General features: G+C 41.0%; 1 protein-coding gene across 9 annotated transcripts in view; it reads left to right on the top strand.

The window, feature by feature from the left end:
• dchs2 (dachsous cadherin-related 2) overlaps positions 1-25,809 on the top strand; it is a 129,027-nt gene that overhangs the window by 5,443 nt on the left and 97,775 nt on the right. For 8 of the 9 annotated variants that reach the window (XM_048533831.2, XM_048533797.2, XM_048533824.2 and 5 more), the window contains exons 2-5: positions 12,564-12,755; positions 15,270-15,501; positions 16,818-17,054; positions 19,304-20,305. In XM_048533831.2, coding sequence (XP_048389788.2) covers positions 12,564-12,755; positions 15,270-15,501; positions 16,818-17,054; positions 19,304-20,305 — 1,663 coding nt within the window. The remainder of the gene's footprint in view (positions 1-12,563; positions 12,756-15,269; positions 15,502-16,817; positions 17,055-19,303; positions 20,306-25,809) is intronic. The other variant, XM_048533839.2, reaches the window with a different exon arrangement.

Below are 25,809 nucleotides of genomic sequence, written 5' to 3'. Positions count from 1 at the left end.
AACCCGTGGACAAGGGAGGCACGGTTGTAGTATGGCGCACTGATCTCTACATCGCCGAGGCCAGACGCCAACTATCTGACACCACCTCCTACTGCCCCCTTGATCATGACCCCACCCCCGAGCACCAAACCATCATCTCCCAAACCATCTACAACTTCATCACTTCAGGTGACCTCCCACCCACAGACTCCAACCCCATCGTTTCCCAACCCCGCACTGCCCGCTTCTGACTCCTTCCCAAAATCCAAAAGCCTGACTGCCCTGGTCGACCCATTGTCTCCCCCTGCTCCTGCCCCACCGAACTTATCTCCACTTATCTGGACTCCATTTTTTCCCCTTTGGTCCAGGAATTCCCTACGCACATCCGTGACACCACCCACGCCCTCCACCTCCTCCAGAACTTCCAATTCCCTTGCCCCCAACACCTCATCTTTACCATGGACATCCAGTCCCTATACACTTGCATTCCCCATGCAGATGGCCTAAAGGCTCTCCACTTGTTCCAGTCCCGCAGGCCTGAACAGTCCCCCTCTACTGACACGCTCATCCGCTTAGGCAAACTCGTCCTCACCCTCAACAACTTCTCTTTCAATTCCTCCCACTTACTACAGACAAAGGGGGTGGCCATAGGTATCTGCATGGGCCCAAGCTATGCCTGCCTCTTTGTAGGTTACGTGGAACAATCCTTCTTCTGTACCTACGCTGGCCCGAAACCCCATCTCTTCCTCCGTTACATTGATGACTGTATCGGCGCTGCCTCTTGCTCCCACGAGGAGCGCAAACAATTCATCCACTTCACCAACACCTTCCACCCCAACCTTAAGTTCACCTGGACTGTCTCTAACACTTCTCTGTCCTTCCTGGACCTCTCTGTCTCCATCTCTGGCAACCATCTGGAAACCGATATTCATTTCAAGCCCACCGACTCCCACAGCTACCTAGAATACACCATTTCCCATCTACCTTGCTGCAAAAGTGCCATCCCCTATTCCCAACTCCTTCGCTTCCGCCGCGTCTGCCCCCAGGATGAGGCATTCCACTCCCATAGATCTCAGATGTCCTCATTTTTCAAGGTCTGCAACTTCTGCCCCCCTCAGTGGTCGAGAATGCCCTCGAACGTATCTCCTGCATTTCCTGCAACTCATCCCTCACACTCCTCCCTGCAATAACAACCAAAACAGAATCCCCCTTGTCCTTACGTACCACCCCCCCCCCACCCTCTGGATCCAACGCATCATCCTCTGACACTTCCGCCATCTGCAGTCCGACCCCACCACCAAAGACATTTTTCCCTCCCCACCCTTCTCTGCTTTTCGGAGGGACCACTCTCTCAGTGACTCCCTTGTCCGCTCCACACTGCCCTCCAGCCTCACCTCTCCTGGCACTTTTCCCTGCAACCACAGGAAGTGCTACACCTACCCCTATACCTCCCCCTCACCCCCACCCCAGGCCCCAAGAAGACTCCCCACATCAAGCAGATGTTCATCTGCACATCTGCCAATGTGGTATACTGCATCCGCTGTTCCCATTGTGACCTCCTATACATGGGGGAAACCAAGCGGAGGCTTGGGGACTGTTTTGCAGAACACCTATGCTCAGTTTGCACTAAACAATTGCACCTCCCAGTCACGAACCATTTCAACTCCCCCCCCCCCACCATTCCTCAGACGACATGTCCATCCTGGGCCACCTGCAGTGCCACAGTGATGCTATCCAATGGTAGCAGGAACAGAAACTCATATTTCGCTTGGGAACCCTGCAGCCCAGTGGTCTCGATGTAGACTTCACAAGCTTCAAAACCTCCCCTCCCTCTACCACATCCCAAAACCAGTCCAGCTTGTCCCTGCCTCCCTAACCTGTCCTTCCTCCCATCTATCCCCTCCTCCCACCTCAAGCTCCACCCCCATCTCCTACCTATTAACCTCATCCTGCCCTCTTGACCTGTCTGTCCTCCCTGGACTGACCTGTCTCCTCCCTACCTCCCCACCTACACTCACCTTTACTGGCTCCATCCCCGCCTCTTTTATCCATCTTCTATCTGCCTCCCCCCCCCCCCTATTTATTTCAGAATCCCCTTTCCCGCCCCCATTTCTGAAGAACGGCCTAGGCCTGAAACGTCAGCCTTCCTGCTCCTCTGATGCTGCTTGGCCTGCTGTGCTCATCCGGCTCTACACTTTGTTATCTCAGATTCTCCAGCATCTGCAGTTCCTGTTGTCTCTGCTCCTATTAGCAAACTGAATTCCAAGAGAAATTTAATAGACTGTGAAAGATGCTCCTTGTGGAATCTTAGTTCTCCCAGAGCCATAAATCTCACATTGATAACATCTTTATTATAGGTGGGTTTTCTCCAGGTGCTCCAGTTTCCTCATGCAGTCCAAAGATGTGCAGGTTAGGTGGATTGACCATGCTAAATTGCCCACAGTGTTCAGGGATGTGTAGATTATTGAGTTATAGGAGAATGGGCCTTGGTGGGTTGCTCTGAATGAAGTTGTGGACTTGTTGGGCCGAAGAGCCTGATTCCATACTGTAAGGATTCTTATGATTTCTTTGGCAGTAGGCATGCTGTCTTAACTTTACATCATAATGTTGAGGGCCTCTCTGCAGTGGATATGTTGCAACCCAATGTTCTTTAAATATTTTTGTCATCATAAAATTGAAAAATAAGTAAGTAGAACTTGGCTATGCCTAAAGCATTCAATTCTGTAGACCGCTTAATACAGTTGAGGACGTTCAAATGTCTTGCAAATTCTGACTTTCAAAAGCTTTAGCAGTTTCTAATGCCAGATTATTTTTGACAAAACTCAGTGTTTCCTTTTGCCCCTTTATCATTTACCAGTTCCATACTCAATCTTATATTCTTCATTCCAAAAACCCAGCCACAAAACCTCAAACTTTGTCATGGTCCACCGGAGTAGTGTGTAGTCTGCAGTGTGCTCCAATAAACATTTTTAAAACTATAGCTATCCCCTTGTACAGTCTCCATGGTCTAAAGCGGTATCTTTCTTTTTGTTTAGCCCATAGCCCAAAGATAAAAGAAATGTTTTTCTTAACACTATTACTTCATTTTGACTTGGACTTGGATGTGCAGGCTACAAATTCTCCTCAGAGAAGAGAAGGTTGGTAACAGATTTGATTCAAGTATTCAAACTCACCACTGCTACAGCACTCTGGGTAAAGAGTTTAAAAGACCAACAGTTCTCAGTGATAATAAATGTCTCCTCCTCATGTTCTCCTCTTCATCGTCTTCAATGGAAGATCCCTTGATATGAAACTACCTCCTAATTTTAGATATCACATGTTGGGAAGCATCCTCTCAGCATCTATTTGTGTTTCAATAAGATGCATTTCTCATTTTCACAATACAGGGCCAATCTCCTTGACCTTCTTGCCTGACCTTTCCTCATGTGGCAGGGAGGTTTTGATGGCTGTTGGCTGGGTTCCAATAGCAAGATGTCCTGGTGAGTTCATGGTTCCATGAGACAGTGGGAACAGTTTTTGTGATGGACTTACAGGGACAGAGTCAGGGAGCACAAGCTTATAATCTACAGGCTTGTGAGCAGAGAACGGACCCTCCAAAATTCTTGGCACTGAGGGGGGTATTCATACAAAGCCAGGGCACCCGGCTTACTGGACTGACTCGGTTGGATGTTTAAAAGGTATAAAGAGCAGTGAGTCTCCTATCTCTGATAGAGTGGGCCAGCATCTGAAGCAATCTGGCGAGCAGTTGCTCACTGATAATGGGAACTGCAGATGCTGGAGAATCCAAGATAACAAAGTGTGAAGCTTCACTTATCTAAGTTCCTCACTGTATGGGGCTTGTATTGTGAAGTGAGCCCTCAGGCCAGGCATACCTGAAAGGTACTTCAAAGAGATGCTTGAATTGCAACATGTTCATGTGATTTAAACAAGATTATCCTTGGCATTATCAGGCATGCAAAGCTGCAGGAACATAAATGCCAGCAAACACAACTGCATCTTCTCTCGTGGCTCATGTTTGAGAATGCTATGAAATCTGGGCAGGGATTCTTTGCAGAGTCATTGAAGTGCCTTTGAATGAGCCAAATTGATAAAAGGACCCTAGGCAGCTTTAATTTGTTGAGAATGGCTTTAGCTGAGATCACTTCCACAGCATGTTAAATGTCTATTTGTTTGAAGGTATCTTATAAAGGAATCCAGGCAGGCATGTAATTGTTGATGTGTGGGAAGAGGATGAGATGGCATTCTCTACTGACTTGTTCATGACAACAGGAGAGTGGTGAAATAACTCATTCTTCCTGCAATCTCAAGTTGAAAATGATTTGTAATCAGTAGGGTACCAAACATCAAAAAAGCCAATTGTACTGACAAGAAAGTCGTGTTATTGTTCAATAATGGCTCCTGATTATGCTAGCTATTGCTCACATTCTGAGAGATGTACTTTGGCTAGAGCAGGGAAGTGTCTTCATCCCAGTATGGGATTACTGACCATTATTAGGATGTGGAAGTATGTGATGAATTTCACAGTACTTGACCCCAGCAGCAATGGAACTGAACACGAACTTGTACCAACAGATGTTTTCACTCAGTTTACACAAGCAACTGTCACCTGCAGTCAGAAGGTCTCAACCATAGATCAAGTTCCCCTGGGTGATTGGTTTATTCTTTTTGGTTTTCCACGCGAATGCACAGTGACCAAGGGTGCAACTTTTGAGAGCAAGATCATACAAAAACTTTGCAGGGGTTTATGGCATCATCAAGAGTCACATTCCTCCCTGTCATTCACAGGATAGTGGAGAATGTAATGGATTCATCTGTACCCTTCACGACACATTGTGCACCATACCTCCATAGAGCAAACACTTCCTTAGCTATCTCTCCTTCATATCACTAGAAAGTCTTGTGCAAAGGAACTTGAATATACAGACAATATTTTCCATGTAGCAGTTGTGAGTTAGGGAATGCTACTTAATATCTTGGCATCTGTAGCCAACAGCTGTATTTAGACTGAAAAGCAATTGTTGTCTCTGAACAAAAGCAGTCAGTGGTGGCTGGGTTTCAGCCAGTATTACTGACCTGTTTTCAGTTGTGTATGTGCTTTATATAATGTGTATTTCAGTATAGTTCCTTTTCTCATCCCTGCTCAAGCTCTGAACATTTCATTCTTTGCCTGGTAGTACCATTGGATGTTTACAGTGTACTGTTGAGTAACACAATGGATAAACACTTAGCCTCCGTGACTGTTAAGATACTGAGAGAATTCAAGTCATCTGATAATTGGCTAAAGTTCTTGAGTGAATATTTACTACACAGTGACTTTGGAGTTGTTTTCTTTCATTTTGATACAACGTACTTTCAGATATTAGAATTAGAATAAGATGTTGAATTTAAAAACAAAATTCTAGTAATTTGGAAAAAAAACTGAAAACAAAAACTAGCTGCTGAATATTTTATCTCAACCTTTGGGAGAAAATGTCAGGAATTCAGTTATGTCACTTTGTCATAAGACTTTGTTACAAAATTCATAAGGCAAAGTCTTGGACCCTAAAATCTTGGATGTACTGGTTTGTATTATGAAGTTGCTATAAACATGCGTTGTTTTTTCAGAAAGTTTGTGAAGTATTTGGAGAATATTTCCAGAGGATTGATTTACTGAAATATGATATTATTTGACAGGAAGAAGATGTTGATGTTGGCCCGGTGAAATTGCTAAGCTGCATCTTACGTTAAACAGTTGTTGAATTCTATTATTTTTAGCTTCTACCGACTTGTGCCTTTAGCTTATGAGATTAGTCGCCGTATTGGCATTCTAGGATGAATCTGAACTGTTCCTATAATTTCAACTTTATAAGATTGTTTATTACAGTTATCCTAAGTAACAAATTTACAATGTTCTGTTTGCATACTGTTGGAAGCAAACTTATTGCATTCTATCTGAAGTATAAATGTCTTGCATTACAGCATAAAGAAGCTGTTAACATGGCCATATCCCACAGACAAATGTTGCCACTAAGCCATCTTTGGGGAATTCTTGTTCCTCATCTGTGATTGGAGTGGGGAGGTGTGGTGGTGCATGTATTTCCTGGTCAGAACCCGGATTAAAAATATCTTGCAGCTGGGAAAGAATTTGGATTGAGCTGGGGAGGATCCAGTTGCTGAGGTTCACATAAGAACAAGCAATGTAAGCAGAAATGAAAATTGTGTTGGGTTGAGAGAGTTTGAGGAGATAACTGCGAAATTAAAAAACAAACCATGAAAATACACTTAAAATTCTGAACGATTTTCAGTTCGATCATGGATAAATATATTCTGTCAAGTATATGGCCGAAGGAGTGGTATGGATACATGGGCTATAGGTAACAGTATTTGGAAATAAGGATGCTAATCTGTTGGGACAGGTTTCACTTAACCCAGGCTCATATCTGTATTTCATTACAGGGACATGGTTGCAAAGTGACTATGCTTGGAAGTACATATTCCATGACACTTGACTTTACAATAATCATTTGGTAGTCTAGAATTTAAGTATTGCTTAAATAATAATGTGCATTTTATCAAAGTTTTTTGTCATGCAGTCACCAGGACAATTTGCAAGATTGCCAAATAAGAGAAAAGAAAAATCAATATTTATACTGTATAAGAGGAAAGTGCTAATTAGTTTCAAGTGGATTCTGATTGTTAGAGGCATTGCCATAGAGAATGCAGCAGTTAATGATGATTGATTGTTAACTACTGCAGTTTATTTAGATTTCAAACCCAATTGGTATTTCCCTCAGAAATGTTACCATTTATTTTGAATTAAAGTGCATTCTTATGGTTGTTCAGAACAAGCATTGCAATGCTTTGCAAGTGTGGGCTGTTTTGGCTATGGTCAGTGCCTCCAGATAGATCCAGTTGTTGACTCTTAAATGCCCTCTCTGCAATTGGGGCTAGGCAATAAATGCTTACTTAGCCAGCAATATTCACATCCCTTATACAAATTTAAAAATTGATTTGATTGTCTTGAAATGTCTCATGTCCTTATGAAGCTTTGATCCCCACGTGAGGAGACGTTACAGAACTCATTGTCACTTGTGAAGACGTTATGGGAAATCAAACTTTGTTGTTTACTATTTGCAGATGACCTGTTATTTGTCTGTTTTTAATAGGTTCTAGCCAGCACTAGTTGTCTTCATTCCAGCACTTGTCTAACTAATTATCTTATGTTAAGGATCACACTGAAGTACACAGTATATGTTAATCTCTTAATGTACTTCTGTAATTACATAGATAATAAAGATGTGCTGCAGTACATATCAAACTTGCCATGAATTCAAATTAGGCAGAGTTTAGATGAATTTTTTAAAAATCGCTTGCTTCTTATGGAAAAAGTAGACCTAGAAAATAACTGCAAATTAAATTCAAAGAGGACTGCAAATGGATATGGGTTCCATCTAGTAATAGGCAAGTTTGAAACTGCAGTTTGCAAACTTCTCACAAACAATAATTAGCCCTTGGAATGTACTTTTGATGGATTAGTGGATGGATGAATTAAAATGGGCTGAATTGTCAACCTCACTTGTCTTTGATCTTGTAAATTTAATATGTAACTGGCTGCAATTTAACAAACTTAATACTGTAGATGAGGCCAGCTTTATGGTTTACCATTCTATATGTAAATTTAGAATCCAGCTAAATGGCTAGATGCATTGTAGCTGTGTGCTACTTTAAATCTGTGTTTTAATTTTGATCGTTGCAACCGTTACTAAGTTTTCACGAATTATGGTACGTGTAAAGATTTATTCATACAGTTTAAAACCAACTAAACTGATCAGTTGTTCAAGTTCAGATTAATTCTTTGCTTTAACTCAAACTGAATTGAAGATACTTTTTTACAAGAATTCCTTCCTTGGATGTGGATGTTACTGACCAGGCCAGAAATTATTACCCATCCCGTAATTACTCAGAGGGAGTTGAAAGTCAACCACATTGCTATAGGTCAGGACTTGCACGTTGGCCAGACTTGGTAAGGATGGCAGATTTCCTTTTATAAAGGACATTGTCTAAAACAAAGCTATGTAGTTCACAATCTGGGCTACAATTATCTACCTGTCAACAAAGTAGAACATAGAACAGTACAGCACAGTACAGGCCCTTCAGCCACAATGTTGTGCTGAACTTTTACCCTAAACCTAAGGTCTACCTAACCTCCACCCCTACCTTATACTATCAACCATATGCCTGTCTAATAGCTGCTTAAATGCCCCTAATGAGGCTGACTCCACTACCCTCTCTGTCAATGCATACCATGCCCCGACCACACTCTTGAGTAAAGAACCTACCTCTAACGTCTCCCTGATGTCTACCTCCTTTCACTTTAAAACTATATGTTCCCTTGTTAAAGCTGCCTCCAGTCTAGGGTGGAGAACTGTAATGGCGGAAGAGTTCAGGATGCTTCAAGAGCCAGATGGTTTTGCTACTCTACTGTAAAATAGCTCAAGTTTGAAGAAAGCTAGTTCATGTCCCCTCACCAATTGTGTGAAGCTCTAGCTTGTAACAAGAGACTCTGTAGCTAGTGCACCAAATATTTAGATTTATAATCCATAAATGCTATTTATTTTAATAATTATAGTTGTGTACCATCTAGAAATTATCATAAAAGAGAAAGATATCAAATTCTATAACTAACTTTAAATATTGTGAACTCTAATTGCTGTGCTGGAAGTAATGGCACAATAAGCTGAAGCACAAGTGTGAAATATTAGAAATTAGAGTTTTTTTTATAAAATTGTGCTCCTAGTGATTTGGAACTTTGACCCTACATCCATGATCATCTTTAATCAAATAGAGATTACTTTCCGAAAAGTAGGAGTGGAAATAAATACAATAACTATAACTAGAAAAAAAAATGCTAAGGAAAATAATGGGGGCTAAAGACTGATAAGTCCCCTGGACCTGATGGGATTCATCCTAGGATATTAAACAAAAAGTAGCTACAGAGATAGTGGATGCATTGGCAATAATTTTTCAGGAATCCTAAGATTTTTGGAAAATCCCAGAGGATTGGAAAGTTACCAATATTACACTTTCATTTTTGAAAAAGGAAGAGATAAAAAATAACAGCTAACCATGTTCCAGTTAGCTTAATGTCTGTCTTTGACAAAATGTTAGCATCTATTATAACGGATGAAATAAGGATCATTTAGAAATACATTATGTGATCAATTGGAGTCAGCATGGCTTCATGAAGGCAAAATCATCCCCACTAAATTTACTAAAATTTGTTGGGGTGAACATGAGAAGCATGTATAAATATTTTCATGAATATAGTTAAGTATATATACTTACATACACGAGTTTGGACCATCTTACGTTTATGTTGGGTATAATGTAGAAAATTGGTCAGGAGTGCATTGGAATTGTCAAGCATCAAGATGACGTGTGGATAAGGGTCAAGGCAACCTCAGAGGCAACTGTGTGGAAGTGGATTGAAAAACCATTGGAGGTGATCTCCTGGCTATACCTGAATTAGGTGGACTTGGATGAGCACAGTCCTTCACAGCTGGATGACAGTTACAAGATGTTGGAAGGGATAGGTGTCCAACTGTGTCAAAGATTGCAGAGCAGCCAATTAAATGCGGACAGGTCAGTGAACAAGATTAGAAATTACTGGAGAAGCTCAGCAGGTCCAGCAGTATCTGTGAAGAGAAGGCAGAGTTAACGTTTCAAGCCCAGTGACCCTTTTTCAAAACTGCCAAATTGCTCCTTAATGCCTGAAAGAAGGAAAAAATGTTTCTTGTTAGAGTGTCACATGGATCAGAGAATGAAGTGGGTCTCAGAGGCAGTACAGCCCGCATTAACATGAAGCTGTGTCGATGAAGAGAGAGGTTGAGAGCCTACATATGGTGGTGCATGACAGTGTGTGTGGGTCTCTGTGTGTGCGAGAACAGTTGCTGAGGAGTGTTGCACATTGTGGAGATTCTGTGATGCTAAGTGGATTTGAAACGTGAAGGATAAAATTTCAATTGGAATTCATGAGGGGTAACTGAGGTGGAGGAAGTCACTGAGGAATGACATAGGGCTGGGGAAGTGAGTTTTGGCAAATCACTTGTCAAACATGAGAAGCAACAATGAAAGTAGTGGTGATAAACAAGAAGAAAAATTAGAGTGGAAATCCTGTTGAAGAGAGGGAGAACTTCTTTAATATGGGGGCATACCAAGAAGGGATGTGGCAATGAGGTTAAACAGTAAAATAAAACAAAGAACTGCAGATGCTGAAGATCTGAATCAAAAATAGAAATTACTGGAGAAACGCAGCAGCTCTGACAGCATCTGTGAAGGGAAAACAGGCTTAGCATTTTGAGTCTAATGAGCCTTTTTCAGAACTCTGTTTTCTGTCTCCGGATACTAAGAAATTTGTGGAATTCTCCACCAATTTCTGTTTTATTTTCAGATCTTCATCACCTGCAGTTCTTTGTTTTATTATAGTGATGAAGATTAAATATGCTGTGTTAGTCTGTGTGGTTGTTTCCAATACAAAATAGGTCATTGTTCACTTAGGCCTACAACAAGACCACTTTTCTAAAAAATTCAGAACATCAGCATCGGAGCTGAACCTTAAGTTTTCTAGCATTTCTGGATCCCTCAAAGTATAAAGCTGTATCAAGTGAATCTTAATGAACTCCTTCCACTCACAGCAAATATGAGCAGAAAGAGATGATATTCTATTAAGCGGAATTTATACATGTGCACCAGAACTGGATGCTATCCTGCTTCCGTTATTTGGCCTGGAGACCCAATTCAGTGTACTGTCATCAGGAGAGCAGGCTACCTACTTGAGTCCTGATTTATGTTCATGCTGTGGAATCCTGAACAAACGGTGAATGAAATCAGATGAGGCATAAACCTCTCTTCGCAGTTAATTAGAATTCACTGAGAATTCTCAAACTGTGTTTCCATTGCTTGGATTGGTACAGGTGATGCTGCTTTTACAGCTTTGAAGAGTCATCTTGAGATTATTTTTCTGTGACAGGTGTCAGTTACTGAGTTATAGAGCCGTAGAGCCATACAACATGGAAATAGACCCTTCGGTCCAACCCATCCATGACAACCAAGTGTCCTAAACCAAACCAATTCCATTTGCCTGCAATAGGCTCATATTCCTTGAAATATTTCTTACTTATGTACCTGTCCAAATGTCTTTTAAATGTTGTAATTGTACCACGACTATCACTTCCTCTGGTAGCTCATTCAATACACGCACCACCCTCTGTTTGAAACAAAAACCTTCAGGTCCCTTTTAGATCTTTTCTTTCTCACCTTAAACCTATACCATCTAGTTTTGGACTCCCCTGCCTTTGGAAAAAAGACCTTGGTTAGTCACCTTATCTAGGCACCTCATGATTTTATAAGGCATACACATCCCCTCCCCCCACCCCCCATCCCACCCCTTCCCCACTCGATTTCCAATGCACCAGGGAAAAGAGTTCCAGCCTATCCAGCTCTATTTATAGTTCAAACCCTCCTGTCCTGGAAACATCCTTGTAAATTTTTTTACGTACCCTTTTTAATTTAACAACACCCTCCCTATAGCTGGGTGATCAGAATTGCACGCAGTATTCTAAATGTGACCTCACCAACATCTTGTATAGCTGAAACATGACGTCTCAACTTCTATGCTCAGTGCTGTGATCAATGAAGGCAGGTTTGCCAAATTCTGCCTTCACCATCCTGCAATGCCAAATTCAGGGAACTATGAACCTGCACCCCTAAGTCCTTCTATTCAGTAACACTCCCCAGGACCCTACCATTAACTGAAAGTCATGTCCTGGTTTGAACTAATCCCTTGAGGATAGAGAAAAGTGTAGAATAGGTACAGCTTTACAGCCTTGTTCATTGTTACAAGTCCTTTCCAGTAGGAATCACAAAGTGACAACCCGCTTCGGGAGAGTTAGTCAGGCACACGAGAGCTCTGAATTGGTTATGTTGGATGGATGGAAGTTTCTCAATCTGTTCTTTCTCTTGGTTTCATAAGCAAAGTAAGAAGCTTGCCTTAAAAGGCCACTTCTGGTTTCATTCCCTTTCTTTAACTGAAACAACTCTGCTAAAGCCAAATCTGAAATTCCAATTCAGAGTCTAGTTATGTAATTGGATTTCAATTTACGTAGTAAAGGGTTCTACCAGTTTAAGATGTGTGCTGTTGTTAAAGAACAGATAAAATCAAAACCAGTACAAAACATTTAGAAAATTGGAAGCTAATGCACCTGGGATCGGTTTCTTCTTGTTAGGAATGCTTGAAATTTGTCAACTTTATGTCAATAAACTTGAGGAATGCATGTTTAGTTTGCACCGATTAAGATTTAATAATTATATATGACACATGAGTATCTGAGTAATGAAGTCTTTGCCTGTGCATAAGTACAATTAGTTAATCCTAGATGTTTCTGGAAATATTTATTACACGCATCTATGTGCTTTGAGTCTTGGCTATAACATGTTGGCTGAATTATATTTCAGGCACTCAAAGATGTGAGTTGTCTTGAACAGCTGAGATGATTGCTTTCCGACTGTGGTTTCTTAAAATAATTTCTTTCCCCCTCACACTGCAGGTCAGTGCAAGAGATGCAGATAGTGGTCTTTTTGGTACTATCCGTTATTTTCTTTATGATGGTGTTAACAACTTTGAAAAGTCACATCTCTTCACCATTGACACCTCTTCTGGTCAAGTCTGTACAGCCCAGATTATGGATCGAGATGATGGACCTCCAAGTTATCATTTGTTAGTGATTGCAGAGGATGGGGTAAGTTAAATCTTATATTTGTAAACCATGGTTAGTCCTAATTGAGGAAATTATGTATATCATTTAAAAGTTGGGGTATTTAGGGATGGTGCTAGTTAAGAGACTTCAGAAACTAAAATCTGTTCTAGTTGTATAAAATCACAAAGAAACATACAAGAGATGAAGTATTCAACTCTGTTGAGTTAATTTTGAAAGTGTGCCAACTGATTGCTTGCACCTCCTATTGACAGGTATGGTAGGGGAGCAGAATGCACAATTTGGAAAAAGGCTGCAGTGAAAATGTTTTATCCTTGTGTCTTCGTGTCCTCTCCCCTTAACCTTTGGTTCCCCTACTGATAAGAATCTATCTACTTCAGCAATAAACAGACACAAGGTCTTTGTCCCCACAACTCTCTGTGGTTGGGAGTTTCAACCCTCTGAGAAGAGAAATTCCTGCTCATCTCAGTTTTAAATTTGCATCCCTTTGCTCTGAGACTGTACCTTCTGGTCCTAGATTCAACCATGAGAGGAAACACTTTCTCAGTGTTTACCTTGTCAAGTCCCTTAAGAATCCTATATGTTTCAATTATATCACTTCTCATCCTTCTCAACTCCAGTGAATAGGAGTCCCAACCTGTTTAATCTTTGCCTATAAGACAATCTGTCCATACGAGGATCATCCTAGTGAACCTTCTGTGAACTGCCTTCAATGAAATTATATCTTTCTTTAAATAAGGGGACCAAAATTGCACTCAATAACTCCAGATGTGGTCTTACCAACACCTTGTCAGTTGCAGTAAGACTTCCCTAATCCTATACTCTAACCCACTTGAACTAAGGGCTAACATTTCCCTTCTTGATTACCTGCTGCACCTGTATGCTAGCTTTTCTGTGTTTCGTGCTCCTGATCCCAAAGTCTCTTTGTTACAGCTTTCTGCTGTTTCTCACTATTTAAATAATATTGTTATCCTAAAGTCAACAACTTTGCATTTTCCTACATTATACTCCATTTGCCATCTTTTGCCCACTTACTTAACCTATCAATGTCACTCAGTTTGTATCCCTCTCCCTACTTATCTGTCCACCTATTTTAGTGTTGAGTGTAAATTTAGCCATTTAATACATTGACTTCCTTCTTCCAAGCCATTAGTGTATGCTGTAAACAGTTGTGGTCCCAGCACTGATCCTTTGGAACCCCACTAGTCACAGGTTGCCAACCTGAAAAATGACTCTTTATTCACACTACCTGTTTCCTGCAAATGAGCCAATTCTCTATCCAAGGCAATATACTACTTCTGACATTGTGGGTAGTTATATGGTACAGCGTGGAACGCCTTCTGGAAGTCCAAACACAACACACAAACACAACTGGTTCTCCTTTATCCTTCCTAAAAAAAAACTTTAGTAAATCAGTCAGGCATGATTTCCCTTTCATGAAGCCCTGCGGACTCTGCGTGATTAGATTATGATTTTCTAAATGTTCTGCGATTACTTCCTTATTAATTGATTCCAATACTTTTCCAAAAAATAGATGTTAGGCTAATTAGCCAACAGTTACTGGCTTTTTGCCTCCTCTCTTTTTGAATAGGGGTGTCACATTAGCAGTTTTTCAATCCTCTGCTCTTCCAGAATTCACTGACTTTTGCATCCACTTTCTCTGTCACTACCTCTTTTCAGATCCTAGGATGCAGCCCACCATTACCAGAAGACTTATCTGCCTTTAGTCATATTATTTGTTGATGTGTAACCTTTTCCACAGAGTGGCTACTGTTTGGGGGAATCTGCACACTTGCTCTACCAATGTCTTCTTTCCTTTGCTGTTTTTTTTCTCCACCCAAATGCAATATATATTATCCTGGCCTAGATCATCACTCACAACTGTTCTCATTTCATTTCTTGTTAACAGTAGTACCCCAATATATTTTCCAATTCTCCTGTGAGTCCAAATGTTTAATATCTCTGAATTTTAAGTTCCCAATTGTGATCTCCTAAATTGTAACTGTGTTTCTGTGCTGGCTATGAGATCATTTTCATTCACCTCAATTTGAGTCATTAGTTTTTCTACCTTGTTCCAAATGCTTTGTGCATTAAGATACTAAGCCTCCAAGTTTATTCAGTTGTCAAGCTTTCCTACACTTCAACAGTTTCAACATTTGCAATATAACAGTTATACATCTGTCCTTTCCATTTATTTCTTGTGGCACTCAGCCAAATCACTAAGCCCCACCTACCTCAAACTGTTTAGTTTAAAGCCCTGTCTACAACCCTAGTTTTGTGATTCACCAGGATTCTCATCCCAGCATGATTCGGGTACAGCCTGTCTGGTTGCAACAATTCCCTTCTTCCCCAGTACTGGTGCCAGTATTCTATGAATTCAAATCCATTTTCTCCCACATCAGTCTTTGAACATAACTCTTCAATATGTTGACCCGGTGCCAGTTAGTTTGTGGCTCAGGTAGTAATCCGGAGATTATATTCACAGTTGCATGCAATTACATAAATGTTAGATTAGTGTCAATTATTATTTTTCTATAGGGTGGTTTGAGTGCCCAGTCATTTATCCACTTAGATCTACAAGACATCAACGATAACCAGCCTTTATTCAACCCATTGACTTATGTAACCAGCATCAGCAGCCATACACAGCCAGGAACAGAGATTACAAATGTGATGGCCTCTGACAGGGATTCTGGAGTCAATGGAAAGGTGTCATATGAACTTCTAGCTGGAAACTTCTCTTCTCTGTTCTCTGTAGACTCCTCGACAGGTATAATAAAATTATTTCTTCTGATTTCAACTTTACGTTGTTCATATTGTACTTTGCTATAGTAATCACATTCATTTCTACCAAATTTATCGTTTAGTAAAACTGATAATGTCCTGTACCAGATCTGCCTCTGTATTTTAAGTCCTTCCAGTTCATGGAATGTCCCAGATCCTGACTAAAAGATCAGTCTTTACCAATGTTGTAAAGAAAGAAGATTGACTCTTGTCAAATTTGCTTTCCTCTGGAAACCACTACCCGTCTGCTCATTGCTATTCTCTCAGTCTAAATTTAATTGAGAATTTGAGCTGTAGCCCAGATGTTTGGCATTAAGACTTCTGATCCTTGCTCACCGGAGACACAACGTTGACACCTGTGCCATTTTAGAATGTAATCAATAGCGGCATTACCCCCCCCCCCCCAAAAAAAAAAGTTCCAGCATTCATCATTTCATCACTGACTCAAAAACATGATTTTTAATTGGACCTAAAATTAGTCACTATTAAAATGCCTTTCTTTGAAGATAGTTTTATCTTAAATCCATAATGGTTCCATTATTCAATGAAATATAAAAGCCTCATTATCTTGTAAGGTAAGATAAGGTCAGAAGTGCTTCTTTACTGAAAAATGAAGTTATTTGTTTAAGTGATGTGAACTTCTTATTGTTAACCTTTCTTCCTTCCACCAACCTCCATCCCAAAAAATCCCACCTCCTTAAAAAAATGGTTTAAATCTCAAATGTTAAAGATTGGTGCAGCCTTGTGAATATCTGTCTGAATTTGATGCCTTTACAAGGGCAATTACATATGAACAATAAATGCTGACCTTGCCATCGATGCTGTCATCCTAGGAAAAAATGAAAACGTGTAACTTTGTGCATACAGTAGACGCTGTCAATATCAGGGTGTGTGAACAGTTGCCTACAAATTGAGTTAATCTGATGCTGAATAATACTCTACTTCTGTATTTATGTTGTCTTACCTAATACTTTAAGTCCCACTGAAAGGTAAATTGAAATGTAACTTTGACAAACCTTGGTTTTATCCTAGACAAAGATGTATCAAACTAACTGGTTGAATTTGTGAGTCAGAAACAGAAAATGTCAGCTAAGAACAACACTTCAGGACATATTATTTCCATGGTTTCAGGAGCACATACTGGGAAACAGCAAAATCCGGTTTCTTTCCATTAATTTAAATGGGCAAAAGGCAGGAGAATGACGAGACATTTTCCTATTTCATTTAATGCTAAATTCTTTAAATATGTCAGTTTAAATCTGATGACGTGGAGGCTTATATTGCTTTCTTTTTATTTTCTAGGTGCAGTGTATTTAACTTCTATCTTCAGTCATCTACAGGTTTCTGATGTGCAGTTGAAAATTTCTGCACGTGATGGTGGCAATTTGACTTCACCTATGAATGCAACTGTAACTGTCCACATTCTGCAAAGCTCTCTAGCTCCGACAGTGTTCGAGCAATCTTCTTATTCCTTTACTATACTAGAAAGTGTCCCTATAGGGAGTGTTGTTGGAAGAGTACAGATTGCAAATATCCAAGGTGGGTTACAGGTGGCCAATGTTCTTCAAAGATAAGTTGAGCTGTGTTTCCACACGCATATATAAAAATATATATCCACTACATATGATTGTTTAACTATTTTAGATCTTTTAGATAAACGTTTAGAACTTCACTGATAATTAGCTGGCTTGAGGCTCATTTGATCAGAGAGGTCAGCTCATTAACATGATTTTATAGACTTTCTACACATAATGCCTGGGAAGAAGCTGTTCCTGAACCTGCTTGTGCATGTCTTCAGGTTTCTATAACTTCTGCCTGATGGAAGAGGTTGCAGGAGACCATTACCGGGTTGTGATGGGCCTTTGTTGGCAGCCTTTCCGCAGCAGTGAGTTGAGACCCAAAACGTCTGCTTTCCTGCTCCTCTTGATGCTACTTGGCCTGCTGTGTTCATCCGCCTTCACACCACATTATCTCTGTGGATGGGCTCGGTACACCACCTTCTGTAGTTTTATGGTCCTGGGAAGAGCAATTGCCAGACCTGGCAGTTCTGCATCCCGACAATATACTTCCAGTGGTGCATCAGTAAAGGTTGGTAAGGGTCCTTATAGACATGCCAAATTTCCTGAGCCACTTGTGGAAGAAGAGGCATTGTTGTGCCTCCTTGACGGTTGCATCTACATATGAAGTCCCATGTTTTAAATCACTTTACTTACTTTAACTTTCTTTAACTTTACTCTAGTACTGTTAATTATAAACTGGAGATTAGATTAGATTTTTTAAAATTCTAGATTTTATTATCATGTGTACTCAAGTACAGAAGTAGAATAGTACACTGAAAAATGTATAATGTCAGAGATTGCTAAAATTCTGGATACTAAGGAAATCAAGGAAAAATGATGCTACTGTAGGAAGGTGTGGCTGTAGTGGAAAATCACTTCTGGATGTGAGTTTGCTCGCTGAGCTGGAAGGTTCGTTTTCAGACGTTTTGTCACCATACTAGGTAACATCATCAGTGAGCCTCCGACGAAGCGCTGGTGTTACGTCCCGCTTTCTATTTATCTGGTTAGGTTTCCTTGGGTTGGTGATGTTCACATCACCAACCCAAGGAAACCTAACCAGATACACCACCAACCCAAGGAAACCTAACCAGATAAATAGAAAGCGGGACATAACACCAGCGCTTCGTCAGAGGCTCACTGATGATGTTACCTAGTATGGTGATGAAAAGTCTGAAAACGAACCTTCCAGCTCAGCGAGCAAACTCACATCCAGAACCTCAACCTGAGCTACAAATCTTCCCAAAACTCGCTAAAATCACTTCTATCTTACTAAATGGCAGAGAATGTTTGAGGTGTTGAATGGCTCATTACTGTTCCTATTACTGATATTTAACTTTTCTGCCTTCGACCTGGGGTTATGGGAGTAGTCTAGGCTTCCTCAGGAAGTTTGGACCTCTGCCGCCTCAGCTGTAAGTTACCGCTGAGGTGTCACTGAGTAGTGTTGCAGTTTACAGTGTTGGAAAGGGAGCAGGTATAAATGAGCAAATACAGATCAGGCAGCATTGTGCTTATTATTCTATTTCAAGCCTTAAATCAGTGGAAAGGGAGTTGAGGAGCCATGAAGTTTTGAGGTGCTGAGTTAAAATAGGAAGTTGGGGGCCTACAGGGAGACGATGAGGGGTGTCAGAGGGACTAACATTTATAGAAACAAACGGGACAGTGTGCCCTTAACCAGCCTACTCAGCACTTGGCAGCCCGTGCCCACCTCCAGTCTGATTGTTAGGTGGCATAAGTGCCTCCATCATTTTCTTCCATTAGCCTCCCCATAACGAAGACCCCATCATTTGATGTAATTGTTCCCATTGTGGGTGCAGCAAGTGGGAAACATCATGAAATCCATTAACTAATCCAGGAGCAAAAATTTAGATCTGTGTTTCAGGCCATAGCTGAATATAGTGGTAAATGGTGATGAATGCATAGCATTCTTTATGCTGCATATTTTCTTAGCAGATTGGCATAACTCAACATTTAAGAACATGAGAAGGTAATATTTGGAATATATTTTTAAGGACATTGTGTAAAATTTGAAGATATCAAATTGAATGTACATTTTTCCGATTAAAAAGGGTTTACTATATGGTTTTATCAAGGAGTGAAGTCAACAGCTTAATGTGTGCTGAGAGCCATTAGCCGATTAAGAAAAATAACATGACTTTGGAGAAGTTAATATCTATGTTTGTATGAATTTGTATTTAATCTAAAATGTTTAATCATTTTTCCCTTTTTCAGATTCTCTAGAATTGAAATACAGAATTTCCTCTGGTGATCCATATGGCTACTTTTCCGTTGAATCTGAATCGGGTCTTATCAGAAGTAGTAAGCACTTAGATCATGAAGCCCAACCTTTTGTGTTGCTTACTATAGAGTTTCAAACCAGCAGCTGTCCTGTCTACAGCTGTGCACAGGTCAATATAACAATTACTGATGTTAATGATAATGCACCAGCTTTCTATCAAGAATCTGAAAGTATTACCATTTCAAAAAATACCTTGCCGGGAACAGTTATATTCGTTGCCTATGCTGAAGACAAAGACAGTGGATTAAATGGAATGGTCATGTACAGTCTACAGAATGACTATAAACAAACTTTTACCATTGATTACATATATGGAACGCTTTATCTGAACAGGACTGTTCCATCAATGAAACAACAATACAGTATACATATTGTAGCAAGTGACCAGGGAGCCCAACCGCTGAGCGCTGTGTTCATGTTGTTAGTGAATTTTGACCATTTGGATAGTAATTTGACATTTGAAACACTAGTTTACCAAGTTGAAGTCAGTGAATCTGCACCATTAAATATGAGAATTTTGCAAGTTCATGCTAACAAGCAAGATTTTATGGTGTCCCCGGGCTTAGTTTATTCACTTCAGCAAAACTTGGATTCATTAACGTTTGGCATTCATGCTGCTAGTGGCTGGATTTACATTCATAAAGCTCTGGACTATGAAAAGAAGCAAAGTTACAACTTTAAGGTATTTGCCATAAATCCAGAGGAACACTTAAAGCAAAGTGTGGCTGCATCTGTAATTGTTAATGTTATGGATGAAAATGATAATCCTCCTATATTTACGCAAAATTTGTACTTTTTCACAATTGAAGAAAACCCCATTCCTCATGGCCTGGTTGGAAAAGTACAAGCAATAGATTGGGATTCAGGAGAAAATTCTCATTTATCGTTTATGCTATTATCTGATGGAAAATTCTTCAGACTTAATTCTAAAACAGGTAAAATGAATTATCAATTACAGAATTGTAATAAAGGGAATACAATGATAACAAGGGAAACTATTCGCATCCCAATGGAAAATATATTCAACAAAATCTTGAGGAAAAACAGCAAAAAAGGGAACAGCTAAGTATTTTTCATACTAAATGATCTTAAAATAGATTTACTTAGTTGCCAAGAAAGAAGAAAAAGAGTATTTGAAGACTAAACAGAAAAATGGAATTAGAAAAGTGACTCCGAAACTTGCATACACGGATTTGATGGGCTAAATGGCTTAGTCTTTGTGGTAACAATCTACTATTCTCTGGGAATAAAAACCTTTGACAACATTTCAGTATGGCAGATCAGTAGTTATCACTGCTGCCTCACAACACCAGGGACACAGATTTGATTCCCACCCTCAGGTGACTATTTGTGTGGAATTTGCACATTTCCCCCCAGGCCTGCGTGGGTTTCCTCTGGTTGCTGCAGTTATCTCCCACGGTCCAAAAATGGACAGGTTAGGTGGATTGGCCATGCTAAATTACTGCGCAGTGTTCAGGGATGTGCAGGTTAGATGGGTTAGTCGTGGATAATGTGGTTTATTGAGGATAGGTTAAGGAGGAAGATTTGGGTGGGATGCTCTTTGGAGGGTTGGTGTGGACTGGATGGGCCGACTGGCCATCCCCTACACTGTAGGGATTTGATGAATCTATGAATTAGGAAATGAAGGATTAAAAAATGGAATTGATTTGCCGATGAATTAAACATAGAAAACAAATTTTAAAGAGGAACTTTTCAAACTGGGGAGATGTCTTAAACAAAGTGCTCTCAGTCTCAGAATCATTTGCTTTTCAGTGTAAGCAATTATTTGGATGTAAATTCGGTGTACTTCCAGTTTCTTTTATAAATGCCATAAATATGAGCTGTTAAAATTCAAATCATATCTAGGGCAAGATCAACCTCTGTACCAGATGGGAAGATGATAGGAAATAGAACAGGAGTGGGACGTTGGCTCTTTGAGCCTGCACCACCATTCAATGTGATCATGACTGATCTCGTGTTCCTCTTTTCTACCCACTTCTACGTCCACTTTTCGACTCTTTCCCTTTAACCCTTCTTTCACCTCCTGATCAGGAATTTATCAATCTCAGGTTGAAATGTACACAAGCTCTCCGTCACAAAGATTCACACCCCTCTAAGAGGTGGCACGGTGGCTCAGTAGTTAGCACTGTTGCCTCACAGCACCAGGGGCCTGGGTTCAAATCACCCTCAGGCTACTATCTGTGTGGAGTTTGCACATCCTCCCTGTGTCTGCTAGGTTTGCTTTGGGTGCTCCAGCTTCCTCCCACAGTCCAAAGATGTGTAGGCTATGTGGATTGGCCATGCTAAATTGTCCATTGTGTCTGGGCTGTGTAGATTAGATGGTTTTGGGGAATGAGTCATGGTGGGATGCTCCATGGGTTGGTGTGGACTTGTTGGGCTGAAGGGCCTGTTTCCACACTGTAGGGATTCAATGGATATTGAAAATCATGGAGCCATACAGCATGGATACAGACTCTTTGGTCCAACTCATCCATGCTGACCAAGTTTCCCAAATCAAAGTAATCCCATTTGACTGTGTTTGGCCCCTTTCCCTCTCAAACTTTCCTGTTCATGTACTTATCCAAATGTCTTTTAAATGTTGTAACTGTATCTACTTGCCACTTCTCTGGCAGTTCATTTCACATATGAGCTACCTCTGTGCGAAACTGTTTCTCCTCACGACCGTATTAAATCTACTTCAACTCACCTTAACAATATGTCCCCTGGTTTTGAACATCCCCACCTCGGGAAAAGATCTTTGCTATTCACCATATCTATGACCCTCATGATTTTGTAAACCTGTACAATGTCACCCTCAACCTCCTATGCTCCAGTGAAAAAAGTCCTAGCCTATCCAGTCTATCCCTAGAACTCAAACCCTCCAGTTCCGGCAATACCTTCATAAGTCTTTTCTGAACGCTCTTTAGTTTAAGAATACGCTTTGAATAGCAGGGCAACCAGAACTGTACATAGTACTCCAAAAGTGACCTCGTCTGTTCAGCTTCAACATGTCCCTGTGCAGATACTCAAAGGTCTGTGCAATGAAGGAAAACATGCCAAATGCCGTCTTAACCACCCAGTCTACCGGTGACACAACTTGCAAAGAACCAAGTACCTGAACCCCACGTATCTCTGTTCGACTTTGTGGGGCCCTACCATTAACTTTTTAAGTCCTATCCTTGTTCGCTTTACCAAAATGCAATACATCGCATTTATCGAAATTAAGCTCGATCTGCCACTCCTCAGTCCATTGGCCCAACTGATCAAGATTAACAAAGAACAACACAACACAGCACAGTTATAGGCCATTTGGCCCTCCAAGCCTCTGCAGAGACATTTTGCTCTTCCTCCTAGGGCGGCACAGTGGCTCAGTGGTTAGCACTGCAGCCTCACAGCACCAGGGACCCGGGTTTGATTCCAACCTCGGGCGACTGTCTGTGCGGAGTTTGCGCATGCTCCCCATGTCTGTGTGGGTTCCCTCTGTGTGCTCCAGTTTCCTCCCACAGCCCAAAGGTGTGCAAGCTAGGTGGATTGGCCATGCTAAATTGTCCATAGTATTCGGGGTGTGTGGGTTATAGGGGGATGGGCCTGGGTGGGATTCTTCAAGGGGCGGTGTGGACTTGTTGGGCCGAAGGGCCTGTTTCCACACTGTAGGGAATCTAATCTAATCATACGAAAACTATCTTCACTTACAGGATTTGAATCCCTCTATTCCCTTCTTGCTCATGATTTCATCCAGGTGATTCTTGAATGTTGCTATTGTGTCTGCTTCCGCCACCTCTCCAGCCGCATTTTCCAGGCACTCAACACCGTTTGTGTGAAAAACCTATCTCTCACATCTCTGTTAAACTTCCACCCACCACCCCCCCAACCAACACCTTGAACCTGTGTCCTCTAGTAATTAACCTTGCCACCCTGAGGAAAAAGCCTCATACTTTATACTCTATCCATGCCAGTCACAATCTTATAAACTTCTATCAGGCCACCTGTCAACCTCCTGCTTTCCAGTGAAAATGAACCCCGTCTATCCAACCCTTCTTCATAGCTAAAATCCCCCATACTAAGCAACAGTTTGGTAAACCTTTTCTGTACCCTCTGGAATGCACCTGCATCTTTCTGGTAGTGTGGTGACCAGAACTGTGCGCAATATTCAAAGTGTGGCCTAACTGAAGTTCTATAAAGCTGCAGCATAACTTGCCCACCCTTATACTCAGTGCCCTTTCCAATGAAGGTAAGCGTGCCGTAGGCCTTTTTCACTACCTTATCTACCTGTGCTGCCACCTTCAGTGATCTGTGGACCTGCACACCCAGATCCCTCTTCATATCAATACTCCTAAGGTTTCTGCCATTCACTGTTTAATTTCTACCTATACTTGACCTTCCAAAATGCAGCACCTCACATTTGTATGTACTAAACTCCATCTGCCAGTTTTCTACCCATGCCTCCAACTGACCTATGTCCTGCTGTATCCTCTGACAATTCTCACCACTATTCGCAACTCGACCAATCTTTGTATCTTCCGCAAACTTATTAATTAGACCGGCTACATATTCTAATCATTTATGTACACCACAAACAGCAGAGGTCCCAACACAGATCCCTGTGAAACACTGCTAATCACAACCTTCCATTCTGAAAATCACCCTTCCACCGTTACCCTCTATCTCCTATGACTAATGCATCTTGCCAGCTCACTCTTATACCATATGACTTTACCTTTTTTTACCAGTCTGCTATGAGAGACCTTGTCAGAGGCTTTACTGAAGTCCATGTAGACAACATCAGCTGCTTTTGCCTCATCAAGCATCTTCACCACTTACTTTAAAAAACTCAATCAACTTAGTGAGGCATGACCTCACTTGCATGACACCATGCTGTCCATCACTAATAAGTCTATTTGCTTCTAAATGCATACAGGTCTTGTCCCTGAGAATCTTTTCAAATAATTTCCCTACCACTGACATGAACCTCACAGCCCTGTAATTTCCTGGATTATCCCTGCTATCCTTCTTAAACAAGGTTGGCTATTTTCCAGTCCTCTGGGACCTGTGGCCAATGTGGATACAAAGATGTCTGTCAGTACTCTAGCAATTTTTTCTCTTGCATCCCTCAATATTCTAGGATAGACCCCATCAGGACTTGAGGACTAATCTACCTTTATACTTTTAAAGACGCACAACACCGCTTCCTTTTTAGTAGCCACTTGGCTTGGAAATTTGACATGCCCTTCTCCGAGATCATCCTTCACCAATTCCTTCTCTTTGGGTGAATACTAACACAAAGTATTCATTTAGGACCTCACCTACCTCTTCTAGTTCTAAACACAGATTTTCTCCTTTGCCCTTTAGTGGGCCAACACTTTTTCTGGCTACCCTCTTGCTTTTTATATATGTTGTTATCCCTATCCATGAATACTTAAAAATTCACGTTTATTATGGCCACCACGCCCGAAATGCTCACTCACCTGGCCAGGCTCATTTCTCAAAACCAGGTCCAGTATAGCCCACTCCCTTGGTGGACTGTTTACATACAAAGTCAAGAAACTCTCCTGAAAAGTCTTTTGAAGTTTTGGCCCATCCAAGTTCCTAGCACAAAGTGAGTCACACTCAATGTGGGGGAAGTTAAAATCATCCACCAGATAATCCTTCTGTTTCTACATTTTTCCAAAATCTGTCTAGATGTTCTCTCCTCCATCTCCCTCTGGCACTTGGGAGGCCTATAATATATCCCCAGCATTGTGATTTCACATTTTCTAATCCTGAGTTCCATTCATATTGCTTCACTGCACGAGTCCTTTGATGTATTCACCCTCAGTACAGATGGTTAGATACTCCTTTACCAGTAATGCAACTCCCCCACCTCTTTTATATTCCATTCTATCACACCTGAAACATTTAAATCCTGGGACATTCAGCTGCCAGACCTGCCCCGCTTTCAGCCAAGTCTGTATAATTGTAATAATGTTATCTGAGGATGATGACTTCAGCTTGTACAAGGGGACATAGCTACAAATTGAGGGGTGATAGATTTAAGACAGATGTCAGAGACAGGTTCTTTACTCAGAGAGTGGTAAGGGCGTGGAACACCCTGCCTGCCAGTGTAGTTAACTCAGCCACATTAGTGGCATTTAAACAGTCCTTGGATAAGCATATGGATAATGATGGGATAGTGTAGGGCAAGGGGCTTAGATTAGTTCACAGGTCGGCACAACATCGAGGGCCGAAAGGTCTGTTCTGTGCTGTATTGTTCTATGTTCTATGTTCTGTGTTATAGTTCCAAGTATTAACCAATGCTCTCAGTTCATCTGCCTTGCCTATTATACTTGTTGAATTGAAACACATGCATTTCAGGCCACCTCCCTTGCTCTTTTCAGTAACATTTCTTTGCCTGTTCTTGTTCCTCGTCATGTTTGCCGTGGTATCTACCTCTCCATCAATT

The sequence above is a fragment of the Stegostoma tigrinum genome, chromosome 1 (genome assembly GCF_030684315.1).
Source record: "Stegostoma tigrinum isolate sSteTig4 chromosome 1, sSteTig4.hap1, whole genome shotgun sequence".
In the NCBI taxonomy this organism is placed as follows: domain Eukaryota; kingdom Metazoa; phylum Chordata; class Chondrichthyes; order Orectolobiformes; family Stegostomatidae; genus Stegostoma; species Stegostoma tigrinum.
This window is presented reverse-complemented; position numbering and strand designations above follow the sequence as displayed.